The following is a 14,859-nucleotide window of genomic DNA, read 5'->3' as shown; positions in this document are numbered from 1 at the left end:
TCAATTACAACTAAAGTGTCACTATGAAGTTCTTTTCCTTTTTTCCCTTATCATTGCAATAACTAGGCAAAGAGGGCCAAGGAGTAAGATGCCTCAGTGCTCATCCATTGCATTTCTCCTCTCAATCAATTTGACATGCCTTTTCATACATCACTTTATTGCTCTTATTTTCTTGTTGGTTCCCATCTTGTTTCTTTCTCTATTTCATTTCGCGTCTTAGTTTGACTGATCACGAAAAAAATACAAATATAATTATTAATTTTTATAATCTTGAAAAACAAAAAGAAGATGTATATGACATATCAAATACTAAATAGAAATATATTCTTTTTGAAACAGATTAAAAAGAAAGTAAGGTATATAAATTGAAACGAACGGAGTATTTTTGTTTTCCAAAAATAGAATTGTTCTAAGCAAAGGGACTTTGGAATATGCATATTTTTGGTTGGATGGATTTGTGGCCAAATACCTCTATGGCATGACCCTTGCCTAAGCTGGCTGGCGTGGTCTCACAAGTTGATGGAATGATTGGATCATGAAACAAAGCTCGTGGGCATCTAAACTTTTCCTTTCTTTATTATCCCTCTTTGAACTATACTTTTCTTTTTTTTCTTCTTCAATTATATTTTGGTCTTTCTTTATCTATAATAATAATAATTAGTTGTTAGGCAAGGGGTTGGAGAAAAAGTAGAAACTAGCTAAGAAAGAAAGGAAGGTCACACTTGTGACCCCATTTGACAGAGAGAGAGAAAAATGCACCATCAAACAGATTGTAAAAAGAGAGAAGCACATCAACAAAAAGTAATACTCCCCTTAACCAAGATATCTCGGGTTCAAGTCCTTTATGTACATAGTTGCTTTTGTTAGAAAACATTTTACCTTCAATATAGGATCTTCTGGCGTGAATTCAAATTTAATCAGACACCAAGTGGGAAAAAAGAAGTAATACTCCGTCTTTTCTAATTTATATGACTCACCTTTCTTTTTAGTCACCTTTAATAGCAATTTAACTTTGGAATAGTCATTTCACCCTTAACTTTCAAAAGTTTTTTTTTTATAGTACGTGTTAAGTCAAACTATATCACATAAATTTAATAGGCGTAAAAGAAAATGCTTTTTCCTCCCCCTTCCTTGTCTTCTTTTAAAAACTCATTCTTCTAAGCACAAGATTCAGAAAGGGAAAAAAAAGGTCCCCAAAGATCATCATCCCAACACTTCTTCAAACCGCAAGACCTCAAATAACTTAAACAACATTTTCAAGAAGAATAGAAAGAAAGAAGAGAATGAAAGGTGCTAGAAGAGGAAAAGGACCTCCTTCAGCAGATCTTTTAGTATGTTTTCCATCTAGAGCACATTTAACCCTTATGCCAAAACCAGTATGTAGCCCAGCAAGACATTCAGATTCAAGCAAACGCCACCACAATCATGATCTCAAGAAAATTAGCACCAGAATTGGTGGAGCTCCAGCCCAATCTAGTCCTCTTCTTTGGGCTAAATCCAAGAATTCAGAGATAATCTCAGAGCCCACTTCACCAAAAGTCACTTGTGCAGGTATTATTATATCCACTCTACTAGTAGTTATTATCTCGGAAAGTCAGTTTCTGTGTTATATGAAAATTAAATCAAGAAGAAATGTAACTTTCTGAGATAACAACTATTGTATTATATGTTGTTTGAACTCTTCGAAAGTTGCGCTAATTACAAATTCATGGCTGCGATAATATTTTTGAAGAGGCTGAACAACATAGAGTACAAATTTTATGTTTTGAAGAAAAAAGATTGAATTTTTACTCTGTTTCTGTATACAGGGCAAATCAAGGTAAGGCCAAAACAGGGGAGTTCATGCAAGAATTGGCAATCAGTGATGGAAGAAATAGAGAAGCTACACAACAGAAAGGCTCAAAAGAAGAAAGGTGCTAATTGGATGGAAGCAATTGGAATTAAGAAAGATGTAATGCAATTCTTAACATGTCTTCGTAACATAAGGTTTGAGTTTCGATGCTTCGGTTCATTTCCAACAACAACTCATGACATTACTTCTGATGACGAGGAGGAGGAGGAGGATGATGGAGATGAATTAGAACGAAGAGGAATGAATCAAATAGGTAGAGATTTAAATGATCGCGAAGACGATGATGATGAAGAAGAATCTTCAAAAACTGTATTCTCCAAATGGTTCATGGTTTTACAAGATGAAAATCAGAAAACAGAGCTCACTAAAACAGAGCGCGATAATAATAATGATGATGATGATAATGTTCCTATTTGTGTGCCACCACCTAATGCACTTTTACTCATGCGTTGTCGTTCTGCTCCCCCGAAAAGCTGGCTTCAAGAAACACAACAAGTACAAAAAGAAGAAGAGGACGAGGATGAGGAGGAGGACAATGAAGAAGAAAAGAAAGCGAAATCGACAATGGAAGAAATGGAAAACAAGAAGAAAAACGAAAACTTCGTAGTGATGAGATATGGAAATGATTTTCACAAATTTTCAGCAGATATAGCAAAGGAGACATGGGTTGTGGGTGGTGTTAGAGATCAATTATCGAAAAGTCGAAGCTGGAAAAGATAATTATATATATAACGCGTTACTCATCAGTTAAGAAATTGCAGCCTTCCAAATAACACGAAGTTACAAAGGTTGTACATGTGAATCAACTCCTAAAGCAAAATAGGCACAAGGAAAGAGCAATAGAGCGGATCAACCTACAAGATCAACTATACAAGCTCGTTGTTTTTTCTACTTACATAATTTTCTTCGTATAAGATTATATATATTTTTCTGGTGTTTGGATTTGGTAATTATCTTTGAGTTTGTGTTGGTATTCTCAACTCGAAAGAATCGAGCTTTTGTTATTTGATTCTTGGGAGTGTGGAACCGTTGTGTATACTTTGCTAAAGAATTTTTCTTTCAATTTTCTATTATTTGTGCTTTGTTGTTTCATCAACCAATGTATGTATTTTAGTGAAGGACTATAAGTGTTCCCTTAATACTCTTTTGGCAGTTTCATTTTAATTATGTTTTAGCTCAAGAAAAAATTGTACCAAAATAATTGTTAGTACTTTAAAAACGGTAAGACTAAAGTTAACAATTATTTCTAACTATACTCTCAACATTGAATTAGTATGCACCCTATTTAAGAGAAAAAAATTGTCAAAAATAACTTAGTAAACTATATTTTATATTTCTTATTTTTTTTAGGGAGTAAAAAGCTAAAACGATAATTAAAATGAGGCTAAGGGAGTATTTTTTTTAATTTGTCTCTATTTATGGCATTGAGAAAGAGGGATTATTTTAGAATGTCAAATGCATTTTCCGTGATTTCATTTTTCTTACACTAAAACAAATGCTTAAGTTGAATTAAACAATATTTACCAATTTTTTGAAAAAAATTAATGTAATTAATATGTTAAATCTAAATGAATTAGATTCAAATCTCAATTAAGTGTACAAAACTTCACCTTCTTTCCAAGCTAAAGATCCACCCTATTGTTAACCCTTTCACTATTGGTTGATTCATGGACAATTTTGCCTCGATACTATTTGAAATTAGAAAAATTTGTTCTTCCCTGTAGTATTGTCAATGTCATTTTTATTTTTTTTACGACAAGGAAAACTCGCAGTCGCTATCCTTTAGGTGCGGATAGGGTAAAACCTCCGCTCCTATGCAATAGCTCGCAAAACCATAACCAGCATCAGGCGACGAGCTCGACCCAAAAGGCAAACTGATTCTACTACGGTGCCACAAATTCGCAAGTTGATCCTAAGTAATCGTCGTTGTTCATTGGATTCCGGAGGAACTACTTGTTTAGGAACTCCTTGCTTTCACTGGCAAGGGATTTCGAACTTGCGACGTCCAACATGGAAGTTCCAAGCCCAAACCAATAGGCCACCCCGAAGGTAGTATTGTCAATGTCATTTTTATTTTTTTTACGACAAGGAAAACTCGCAGTCGCTATCCTTTAGGTGCGGATAGGGTAAAACCTCCGCTCCTATGCAATAGCTCGCAAAACCATAACCAGCATCAGGCGACGAGCTCGACCCAAAAGGCAAACTGATTCTACTACGGTGCCACAAATTCGCAAGTTGATCCTAAGTAATCGTCGTTGTTCATTGGATTCCGGAGGAACTACTTGTTTAGGAACTCCTTGCTTTCACTGGCAAGGGATTTCGAACTTGCGACGTCCAACATGGAAGTTCCAAGCCCAAACCAATAGGCCACCCCGAAGGTAGTATTGTCAATGTCATTGCAAAAACAAAATATTTGGGATAATACTAGAAGCCTTAAAAAAGAAATTGAAAAATTGATATAAGAATATTTGAAAATGGCTAGGAATTGTCAAAAGAAGTAGTTGGATAAGAGATTTTAGGTATATGAAATTCTTTACGCTCATATAAAGATGTAAAGTTGATATATGTATATTTATACAATTTGGTATATGTGGCGATGTGTAGATGATGTTATTGTATGAGTAAGCATGTCATGGTTATATTATATGTTGTTGAGTGGAGTTTGCTTACCAAACTTTTTTTATTTTATAATTAAACAGAATTTATCATTCAATCAAAGTTCTAACCCAAAATAACCCAATTATTAGCTAATTATCGAGAATTTCCATTCGGTTCATTAACTAATATTCACGTCTATGTCAACTCAAATCTTCTTTGGTCACTCGAGTAATCTTGAGCTTGTTGCTGCTTCTCTTGGAAGTACTGGAAAGCTCAAATTTTAAAATTTGACTTACCGCAAATACAAATTGTTTCAAGTAAATAATATATAAAAAAGAATTAAAACATTCAAAGGAGTTCATTTCTTAGTTTTGAGACTATTTAGAAGAGATTTGAGTTGGATGTCCATCTAAATTCGTCATTGAAGTGAATCGAAGCTCAAATTTAAAATTTGAACTGCCGCAAACATGAATCGTTTAATTTTGAGTGAACTGTATATCAAAAGAATTGAAACATCGAGAGGAGCTCATATCTAAAATTTGGGATTGTTTAAAGGAAATTTGAATTGGTCGGGATCTTTAAAAAATTTAGCTTGAGAGGAAGATGAATTGTTGCAATGTATAAATATTGTATGATAATGTATATATATATATGTGTGTGTGTGTGTTATATAGTTATACATCATATATACACATTATACACTATTTATTTATACGATATTATTGAGAATATAATTAATTAATAAAAATGTGCTCTCTAATAAGTAATGAGTAATACCTTAAGTTTTTAAATAAGATGATCACACTTTCAACATGGTATCATAGCAGCCATAGATCTTAAAATTTTCGTAAGACACTTGTTTTTTAAGTCCGAGTTACAGACGGAACTCAATCTAAATTAGAAAGGGGCGCTAAAACTTTAATTTATTTTGCCTTTCACATGATGCCTATTTTTTGTGAAAAAAAAACATGTGAGCAGTAGCATAAAGTATGCTTCGAAGTGTTAACTTTCAAGAAGAATCAAATTTATCGGATGAGAAGAAGAATAAATAAAAGAACAAGGATTTGACAACACAAACAAATTACTATGAGTACTTATGATCAATGAAACATAAAAATTGAAACTTTAATAGTTGACTTCAAATTCAAAAACTAATAAGCAAAGTCGTAGATATTGCAATTCTGTTCATATCTTTGACAAAATAATTTATCTTTTTCTTGGGCAAAATAATATCCTTGACGATTCTAAGTAAACAGAATATATGCGGAGGTACTTTACCTTCAAGCTAGAGCTTAGCAAAATTTCTTGACTCAAGTATTAATTCCCATAGATTACATATTAAGTCTTGACTTAAGTTCAAGAAATTAGCAATTTTTGTAGAAATACAGTTTAAAAAATACAGGATCTTTTAAGACACGTATTTTATAAAGGGAAACTAACATAAATATACTATGATAAAAAAATATTTATCATTTATAGCAATAACATTTTTTTTCACTTGATCACTTTTAATACATTTATACTACAGTTTTAATACATATTACAAAGAACAATTTATTATTCACATATAATACAAGTTTTATTGATGGATAATACATTTATCACACATTTTAATACACTTATAATACAATGTGTCAACTTCTTACCAAACTAGCATAATATATTTTTGAAAACAGTTATAATACATATATATTGTAGATTTAACATAGTATTACTATAAATGATAATAAATAAAAAATATTATTAAAATCAGTAATCATTTATTAAAAGACACTCATCTAAGTAATTTTTCCTTTTATAAATATTAAAATTGTGCATATGAGTTAGTGGGGATATGGGGCAAGGGATGTGCGCAGTTTTATTTAGATATTTTTTTCCTTTTTCTTTCTTTGTCTTTTTATTTTATGCTTTTTATTTTTCAAAAATTAATATAAGTATATACATTATGTTTTAACCTAAATATTTACTTAATATTTTAATTTTGATTAAACTAACCGAAGTTATATTTTATGTTTTAGTTTAAATTAATTATTATTACATTGACGTTTCATTAAATAGCATTATTAGGTTTTATGAAATATGATATTTTGAAATATTCAATATTAATTCTTCTTTCATTTCAAAATTCTTTTAATATTGTCCTATAAATTATTAGAATTTAAATTAAAATTTTAGAAACAAACTTTAATAATCTTGTAAATTGACAGCTTTTGATTATGTCAATTGACAGTTTCTTCTATTTATTTTTTTTGCATCTTTTTGTAAATTGATAATTTTTAAATTTTATTTTCTATTTTAAATTTAATTAACTGAAACTGAAAATTCGAGAATATAATGAATTTTTTGTAATGGTGGGTTAATAATAATATAATAATGACAAAATTAAACATGTATATGTTTCTTCTCGTTTTATAACTTCCACATCTTTAGAAGAAACAATGATTAAATAAAAAAAAAGCACAAGATTATTTAATTTAGTACTAAATAAAAACTTTTAAGGTTAATCGATGAACTCTATACCTTCTCAATGCACTTAAATTGATGACGACATTATTTAGGGTTTAAATGGAGAAACATTTTTCATAAGAATTCTTGTAGCAAATCTCATAATTTAGATTTTATTTATAATAAAAATAAAAATATATATAATAGAAAAGAAAATAAAGACTCAAATTTTGAGTTTTACCTGGTGGAGAATTCTTCAATATGTGATAAAGTCCTAAAAGTACTTCAACCCTACAAAATCATAATTCTAATTTTATAATGTAGATAAAAATAATACGAATTCAGAAAGAAAACAAAAAGATGAATCAATTGAAAATGCATTTCAAATTCATTTTGTAACTACACAAATATGAAACCGAGAACAAATATATGATCTGAATTCTTCTTCTTATTTTTGTAAAACTTAAAAAAAATTCTTTCATCTATAATTTTTTTTTTATTTCTTTTTGTAAATTGAAGCCCTAAAAGTTTTTCAAGAAAATCAATAAATGCAAAATGATACAGAGATTGTGGAAAAGAATGAAAAATATTACTATATGAATACAAAGCGGGTGGAAGTTCCAATACTTTTGAATTTGACAGTTTTGTCTTTTAAAATTATTGACAGTTTTTTTTTGTGATTTAAAATTTAAAGGCTCTTAAAATTTTATTTATTTGTTGCTTATTATTTTTGAAAAAGAAGCCAACGTGTGACAAATTCGATTTCTTTTAATTGTGCAGTTTTATTGTTTTTTTATTACTATTAAAAAGTATTTAAAACTGCATATTTCGAAAGTATTTAAAAACTGTAAATTTACATTTTAATTGTGATTAAAAAATAAATTGCTTATTAGTTAATAAAATTCTATTCTTTAGCAACGTGAAAAATGTGGATAGAATTTACTGACATGTATTTTTTTTAAAAGTCATATTTCTTTTTTAAATAGATTACTTGAAAACCAAACATTTAAGTATAAGTAATAGATGTAGCCTACACCAAATCAATCAAAAAAATTAAGACTGAACAGAGAGTAGAACTTCATAACAAATGAAACTTTAACCACAACAAATGTCTTAAGACAAAGTTAATCATTGAGATTATGTAAATTACCCCATGGGTACAACGACCCACACAAGTTTGTTTTTGATATTAGTTTTAAAGTTTGCACATATCACTACATCAAAAATAATTATTATTGACAATTAATTAATGGTAATAGCTTAATTGCCACTAAATATGTATTTTTAGCATCAATTAGCACTCTTTGTATGTGTCCCTAAAACATTTAGCGACATTGATTCTAATGATACTTAACTAATGACAATAAAGACTTTAACATTCTTTATTAATATCTATATTATTATCGCTAAAAATTATTTTTGTTGTAGTGTATATCTTATCTCAATAAATATATAATTTTAAAAAATAATATAAATATTATTGAATGATATATTTGAGAGATTAATTAAAATTGAAAAAATAAAGTGAGTTTTTTTAGATTGATGGATATTGAAATGATTCTATTTAGGACAAATTACTTAACTACACTCCTTTACTTATCTTAATATCCATTTATCCCTACTTATTTCAAAAATTTCAAAAATCCCTTATTTACCTATGTATCCCGTGCACAACGCTATGTATCCCGCATGTATCCCGTGCACAACGCTATGTATCCCGCTATGTGGAATGTATCAAACCTAATGTATCCCGTGCACAACGCTATGGATCCCGCAAACATCATTTTTATGGGATTTTTGATAAATAGAAAACTAGAAGGGATAGAATGTTATTTAGTACTTATAATATGTGGTTCCTATAATTTATACTTCTATTTAACTACAAAATATCTTAATTACCACACGTGTCATTTGATGCCTTTTTGTACTTCAATCAATTTAACATATTTGTACTACATGGTATATTTCATGATTTTGATATTGTATAATTTTTTCGGAAAAATAAAAGTATTTTATCAACAAAAGGTTTTCTGAACAGTACGTTACGCTCCAACATAAGACATTCATCATCAAATATAACGCATCACAACACTATTTCCAGTGTTTAGCAGTAACACAAATAACGTCATTACATTCTCATAATAAGTACGAGATTAAAACACCACATCACAACATGTTTTTCCTTTGTCTTAGTAATAACACAAGTAAATAACACCGGTTTTTAACAATAACCAACAATAATAGAGGGGTTTTAAGAGATGGCAAGTGCACTGCGTACCAACATCAGAATTAGGAGATTTCGTATCACCTGCCAAATATTTAAAAAACAAATAATTATAACACAGAAAACCAAAGTAAGGTTGGCCAAAAACAAATGTAAAGCATCAATTTTCTCATCATCACTTGTTTGTATGATGCAAACCTTGCTTTCTTGAAAAACAAGTTTGCAATCACAAGGGAGTAGAATTCTTTTATGTTTTAAAATTATTTGATGTGAGAAAACTCTTGTCCTAAAGAATTTTCCAAAATGAATCTAATTGTTCATGGTAAGATCATAGACAACTAAAAGAGTGGTAACAATTAAAGAAATGATGATCAACTAGACTAAAAACTCGTATGCACATGGACCTGAACTTTCAAGAATCTCAAACCACTAGAGCAAAAAATAGCTAAGTTATTGCAAAATTGTGGACTAGACAAAAGAACTTTGAAATGTTGTGTGTGTTCCGATAAGATTCGAAGAATTAAATTCATCAAAAGCCACATCTAGAATAGTCTAAATCTAGTTATTTGTAACCAACAAGAGCTCGAACACTTGTGTATCAAAATTAACCCAAATTGTCGACAAGTCCTACCTCCCTTCCCCATCCTTTGGGTCCAGCTACAAACTCTAGTCAAAGACATCAAGCAAACCCTTCATCAATTGCTTATTGGAACACTTGAAAGTTGACTTTATAACAACCCACTCATCTCTATTATCAATAAAATATTTTAAGCATATAATATCTAAAATTGAGCAATTTTTTGTTAGTAGACTTGTCTAATGTTTCCCCAGCTATTATAAAAAGTCCTGTTTTTTCCTTGATTCCTAACGAAGGTCCAATCCAGGGATAGCTTAAAGGCATATGCAAAAGTTGAAAAAGTAAATTGAACCGTTTTCTTGAAAACTTATGGAACATGAAGACCACCCATTTTAAGTTAAAGCTCCATTGATGTAAAGTAGAATTACAAGACAATTTGAAACAACAAGGGTATGAATGGGCCAAAAGTGTGTCACATGGTGGAATTAAGCAATGTAGGATAGCACAAGAGTAAAGGGTATGAATGGGCCAAAAGTACTGTATTAGTCTTTTGTTCATAAAATAAATGAAACAATGTAACAAAAACAACTAAAGCATAAGCAAGCTGCACAAATAAGCAATACAAGTAACAAGCTAGAAGGCATATTAAAAAGTATACCTTCATGGCTGGATGATTTCTTAAACCTGCAAAAACTCACTTCTAGGTCTCCACTTACTCCCTGCCACCCCAATGCTTGAAAGGTCTTTATAGCAGCGTCAGCATCCTTGGCATTAAATGTGATATAATACCAAACCCCCCCTCCCAATTGTGCGGTCATATTCACAATTTCCACAAATTCATAATTTAGAGCCTTAAATGAAGACAACCAAGTATCAGTACACAATTAGTTGTAATAACCAAAAAGAATGAGGGATTTAAGGTTACGTACATTCTCCTTATTGAATTTGTGGATGGCCATATGGGACAGCTCAGTACATAACGGTTTGTAAAAGTCACCCCGTAGTGGAACAACTGGACCTCCAAGAGCAGCATTCAATTCCAAATCCAGAGTGATATCAAAACCCTAATTGCAAAAAGGGGGGAAATCAAAATAAAAGTAGAGAAACCAATGCAACAATGTCAGGAACTTACCTCGCTCTCGTTTATCTGCCTCATATACTCTTCCCGATGTTTGCGGCTCATTTTGCGACCGCCAGCATAGGTCACAATATAGTCATCAGAATAGTAGCCTTTTTCTTTTTCATTGTTATGTGAATCATCTACACCTTCACCTTCCTTTACACTACTCTCCTCTTCAATCGGACAATGTTTGTCCGTCATTGTTCTGCTTAACGAGATATTCTAAAGGTTAAACTTTAAATTGTTCATTTTTCAAATCTAAAACAGACTCAACATCACCATAAGCAGTCAAAGAACTCATGCTCACATTATTAAACTTTAGATAATTCATTTTTCAAATCTAAAGCAGACTCAACATGACCCTAAACAGCCAAAGAACTCACGCTCACAAAAACTCAAAGATCGCAGCCAAAGAACTCAGGCTCACAAAAACTCAAAGATCGCAGCAACAATGTAATAATATGAGAATTTAAACAAAACAAAACAAAAGCTGATACGTACCGTTTGGCTTTGAGCTCGTACACTGATAAATATGGAGTGGCGGCCTGGAGAGAAATGGAGTTAGGGTTCCGATTTGCCAAAATAAGTGGAATTAGCAAAGACGTTCAAAAATTTGGATTCAATCATATTTTACCTTATTTATTTATTTACTTACTTATAATAAGGTTGGTGTGGTAGATAAATACAATGATTTTCCAATATAAGATCACGTGGCTCTAATATATGTTATTTTCTTTATTTCAATTTATGTGATATATATATATATAGAATTTGCAGAGCTAATCAATTTTTTTATAATAGTTTTTTTATTCTTCTTGTTTCAACTTATGCAACATTGATAAAATTTTGAGAGTCAATCAATTGTTTTAAAAATGTTTATTATTGTAGTTTATGATACTTCTTGCGTAATTTCAAATGGTGTATATTACTCATCTTGTCTCAATTTTCATGGTATTGATAAAATTTTGAGAGTTAATAAAAAAAAATTAAATTATTTATTATTATAATTTATAGTACTTTAAATGTAATTTTCAAATATACCACGAAATATTGATAATGCCATGTCTATAAGTTGGAAATAGATAAAATGTGAAATGAATAGCAATAGCTAGTGCCTAGTGGCATCCTCATTAAGAAAATAAATTGAAAATCAAACATTTAAGATGTAGCCTAGACCAAATCAATCAAAAAAATTAAGACTGCACAGAGAGTAGAACTCATAACAAATGAAACTTTAACCACAACAAATGTCTTAAGACAAAGTTCAATCATTGAGATTATGGTAAATTACCCCCATGGGTACAACAACCCACACAAGTTTGTTTTCGATACTAGTTTTAAAGTTTGCACGTATATCTTATCTCAATAGATATATAGTTTAAGAAAATAATATAATTTTTGTTGAATGATATATTTGAGTGATTAATTAAAGAGCAACTTTCACATATAGCAAACAAAAAAATCATATTTGTATGTTATAGCAAAGTTTGCATAATTGCGCTCCATAGCAAACATATATATGTATAATTCGCTATACATATACAATTGAAAGCTGTCTATTTCGCTATACATATATACAAAAAGAAGCAATTGTATAATTCGTTGGCTCCTCTTCAGAATTGTATAATTTCGCTGGCAGACCATTTGTATAAATTGTTGTTAGCCTCTCGTTTGTATAAATCGTTGACAAACATAAATTATACATTATACAAGCATAAAACTGGGCAGGGGAATATTTTTATTGTATAATTATAAGTGTATAGGACGAATATATATGTATTTGCATGTGTATATACAATTTTCTCTCGCTTTATACAAACAGAAACGCAATTTATACACTTCTGTTGTATAAAGCGAGAGAGGCGAGCACAGAGGGAGTGAGCGAGAGAGGAGAGTGGCGAGCGAGAGTTTGAGGGAGAGAGGCGCTGGCAAATAGTTTGCTACAGGACACAATTAAATCAAAGTGTGATTATACCATTTAATTTGAATTAATAGTTTGCCATTATGTACAATTTTCCCTTAATTAAAATTGAAAAAAAAAATTGTGAGTTTTTTAGAATAATGAATATTGAAATGATCCTATTCAACTACCTCAATAAAGAAAAGAACAAAAAATCTTAATTACCACACATATGTGTCATTTGATGCCTCATTGTACTTCAATCAATTTAACATATATATTTGTACTTCGTGGTATTTTTCATGCTTTTGATATAGTATAATTTTTTCAGAAAATTAAAATATTTTATCAACAATTGTTTTATTTTTTTTGGGTTAAAACAATAGGTTTCATCTCTGTGAATCCCCTTTCTATCTATAAGATATTGTACCTTTTTTAGTAAAATAAATGTATTAGACAATATCTTAAGATGTTTGAATAAAATATGTTTTCAACAATGAAGTATCTAAATTCCATTACAATAAAGATTTATTTTACAAATAAAATTAACTCATTCTTTGTCGACAAATATTGTATTTTGTATCTTTATATATTTACTGATCTTCCAAATCTTATATATTTTTACAAATCTACAAAGAATAAGTATTGGTTCATTTTATTATATAATTCAAGAGAAGGATTTGAAAATTCTTTCGGGTCACCTTACATAAGAGAGGAAATTATTCTTGTAAATAATCACATATATTTCTGAAAGTGAATTTCGTAAAAAACTATTATTCCTCGCTATAATTTGTCCAGTTATGATTTATAACTATATTTTTATTATTAACATATAATGTACATTGTAATTTGTATTCGTGATTGGAACTGTATATGAATGAATTAATACTTGATTGGACTTTAACACTTACCAACAAGACTTTTCTACGTACAAAATGAAAAATCAAATTGTTGAAAAATGTCTCCAACGACCAGAAGAAGTCAATTTTATTTTTATTCATATATTTAAAGTTAATTTAATTAGTTTGGTCAAGACCATATGAAGCTTCCTGGAATAAAAGGTGGAATTTGGTGTCCAAACATTATTTATTAACATAAACATAACTTTCTTTCTCATACTGCATCATTTTTTCTTCCTTATTAAGCTGTTGGTTTCAATAAATATACCTTCCTCGTACTCGTAATTTAGGTTGGAAATAAATTACGAATTTTTTAACTGTCACGCAAAAAAATAACCAATTGATATATAGTATACATATAATATACATAAAATTTGACTTGTGAATGTAAATATGTTTTGCTAACTGTTAAAAGTAGGTCCATGGTTAATGGGATTAGCCCAGAATCCAACAGGCTTATCTCTTTTAGGGCCCATGAACTAAAGTAGGTGGATTCCAGAAAAAATACCAACACTAAATTGTGGAATCAGATTCACAAATTGCTTATATTAGAATTTGGAAAAATTGTATATAATAGCAAACTATTAATTCAAATTAAATGCTATAAATATACTTTGATTTAATTGTACCCTATAGCAAACTATTGCTATTTTTACCACTCTCTCTGGTGGAATCTCACTCGCCACTCTCGCTTGGTGGCAGTCTCGCTCGCCTCTCTCACTTTATACAAAAACGCAAATGTATAAAATGTGTTTGTGTTTGTATAAAGTGAAGAAATTGTATATATACATATATTTTCGTTCCCCTCTCTCCCCTCTCCCAGATCTCGCTCGCTCACTCGCCTCTCTCACTTTATACAAACAGAAACGAAACGTATAAATTACACTTCTGTTTGTATAAAGTGAGAGAAAATTGTATATATATATATATATTTTCGTTCCCCTCTCTCCCCTTTCCCAGATCTCGCTCGCCACTCTCCCAGATCTTGCTCGCTCACTCGCCTCTCTCACTTTATACAAACAGAAACGAAATGTACAAATTGCACTTCTGTTTGTATAAAGCGAGAGGAAATTGTATGTACACATGCAAATACATATATCTTCGTCCTATACACTTATAATTATATAATACAAATATTTTCCTGCTCAGTTTTTTTTGCCTTTCTCTCTTTCTCGTTTTATACATACACAGATTATACAATTGATCTTTTGTATACAACTGCTTTCTTTGTATATGTATAGCGA

At 30.3% G+C, this 14,859-nt stretch overlaps 2 protein-coding genes across 2 annotated transcripts; one reads left to right on the top strand and one right to left on the bottom strand.

Annotated features, from left to right (window-relative positions):
* Positions 1 to 1,150: 1,150 nt before the first annotated feature.
* On the top strand, positions 1,151 to 2,970 carry LOC102600834 (kinesin-related protein 4-like). Its single transcript, XM_006353932.2, has 2 exons — positions 1,151 to 1,551; positions 1,809 to 2,970. Exons 1-2 carry the CDS (start codon positions 1,284 to 1,286, stop codon positions 2,570 to 2,572), a joined length of 1,032 nt encoding a protein of 343 aa, XP_006353994.1. The 5' UTR covers positions 1,151 to 1,283; the 3' UTR covers positions 2,573 to 2,970.
* A 5,991-nt stretch (positions 2,971 to 8,961) lies between these two features.
* LOC102600276 (multicystatin-like) lies at positions 8,962 to 11,476 on the bottom strand. Its single transcript, XM_006353930.2, has 5 exons — positions 11,318 to 11,476; positions 10,829 to 11,021; positions 10,626 to 10,760; positions 10,355 to 10,547; positions 8,962 to 9,203 (listed from the first exon to the last, which is right to left on the bottom strand). The coding sequence occupies exons 2-5, from the start codon at positions 11,015 to 11,017 to the stop codon at positions 9,085 to 9,087; spliced, it is 636 nt and encodes a 211-aa protein (XP_006353992.1). The 5' UTR covers positions 11,018 to 11,021; positions 11,318 to 11,476; the 3' UTR covers positions 8,962 to 9,084.
* Between the last annotated feature and the right edge of the window lie 3,383 nt (positions 11,477 to 14,859).

Source organism: Solanum tuberosum, unplaced genomic scaffold, assembly GCF_000226075.1.
Source record: "Solanum tuberosum cultivar DM 1-3 516 R44 unplaced genomic scaffold, SolTub_3.0 scf00164, whole genome shotgun sequence".
In the NCBI taxonomy this organism is placed as follows: domain Eukaryota; kingdom Viridiplantae; phylum Streptophyta; class Magnoliopsida; order Solanales; family Solanaceae; genus Solanum; species Solanum tuberosum.
Note: the sequence above shows the minus strand (reverse complement) of the source record. Positions and strands in the feature narration are given on the sequence as shown.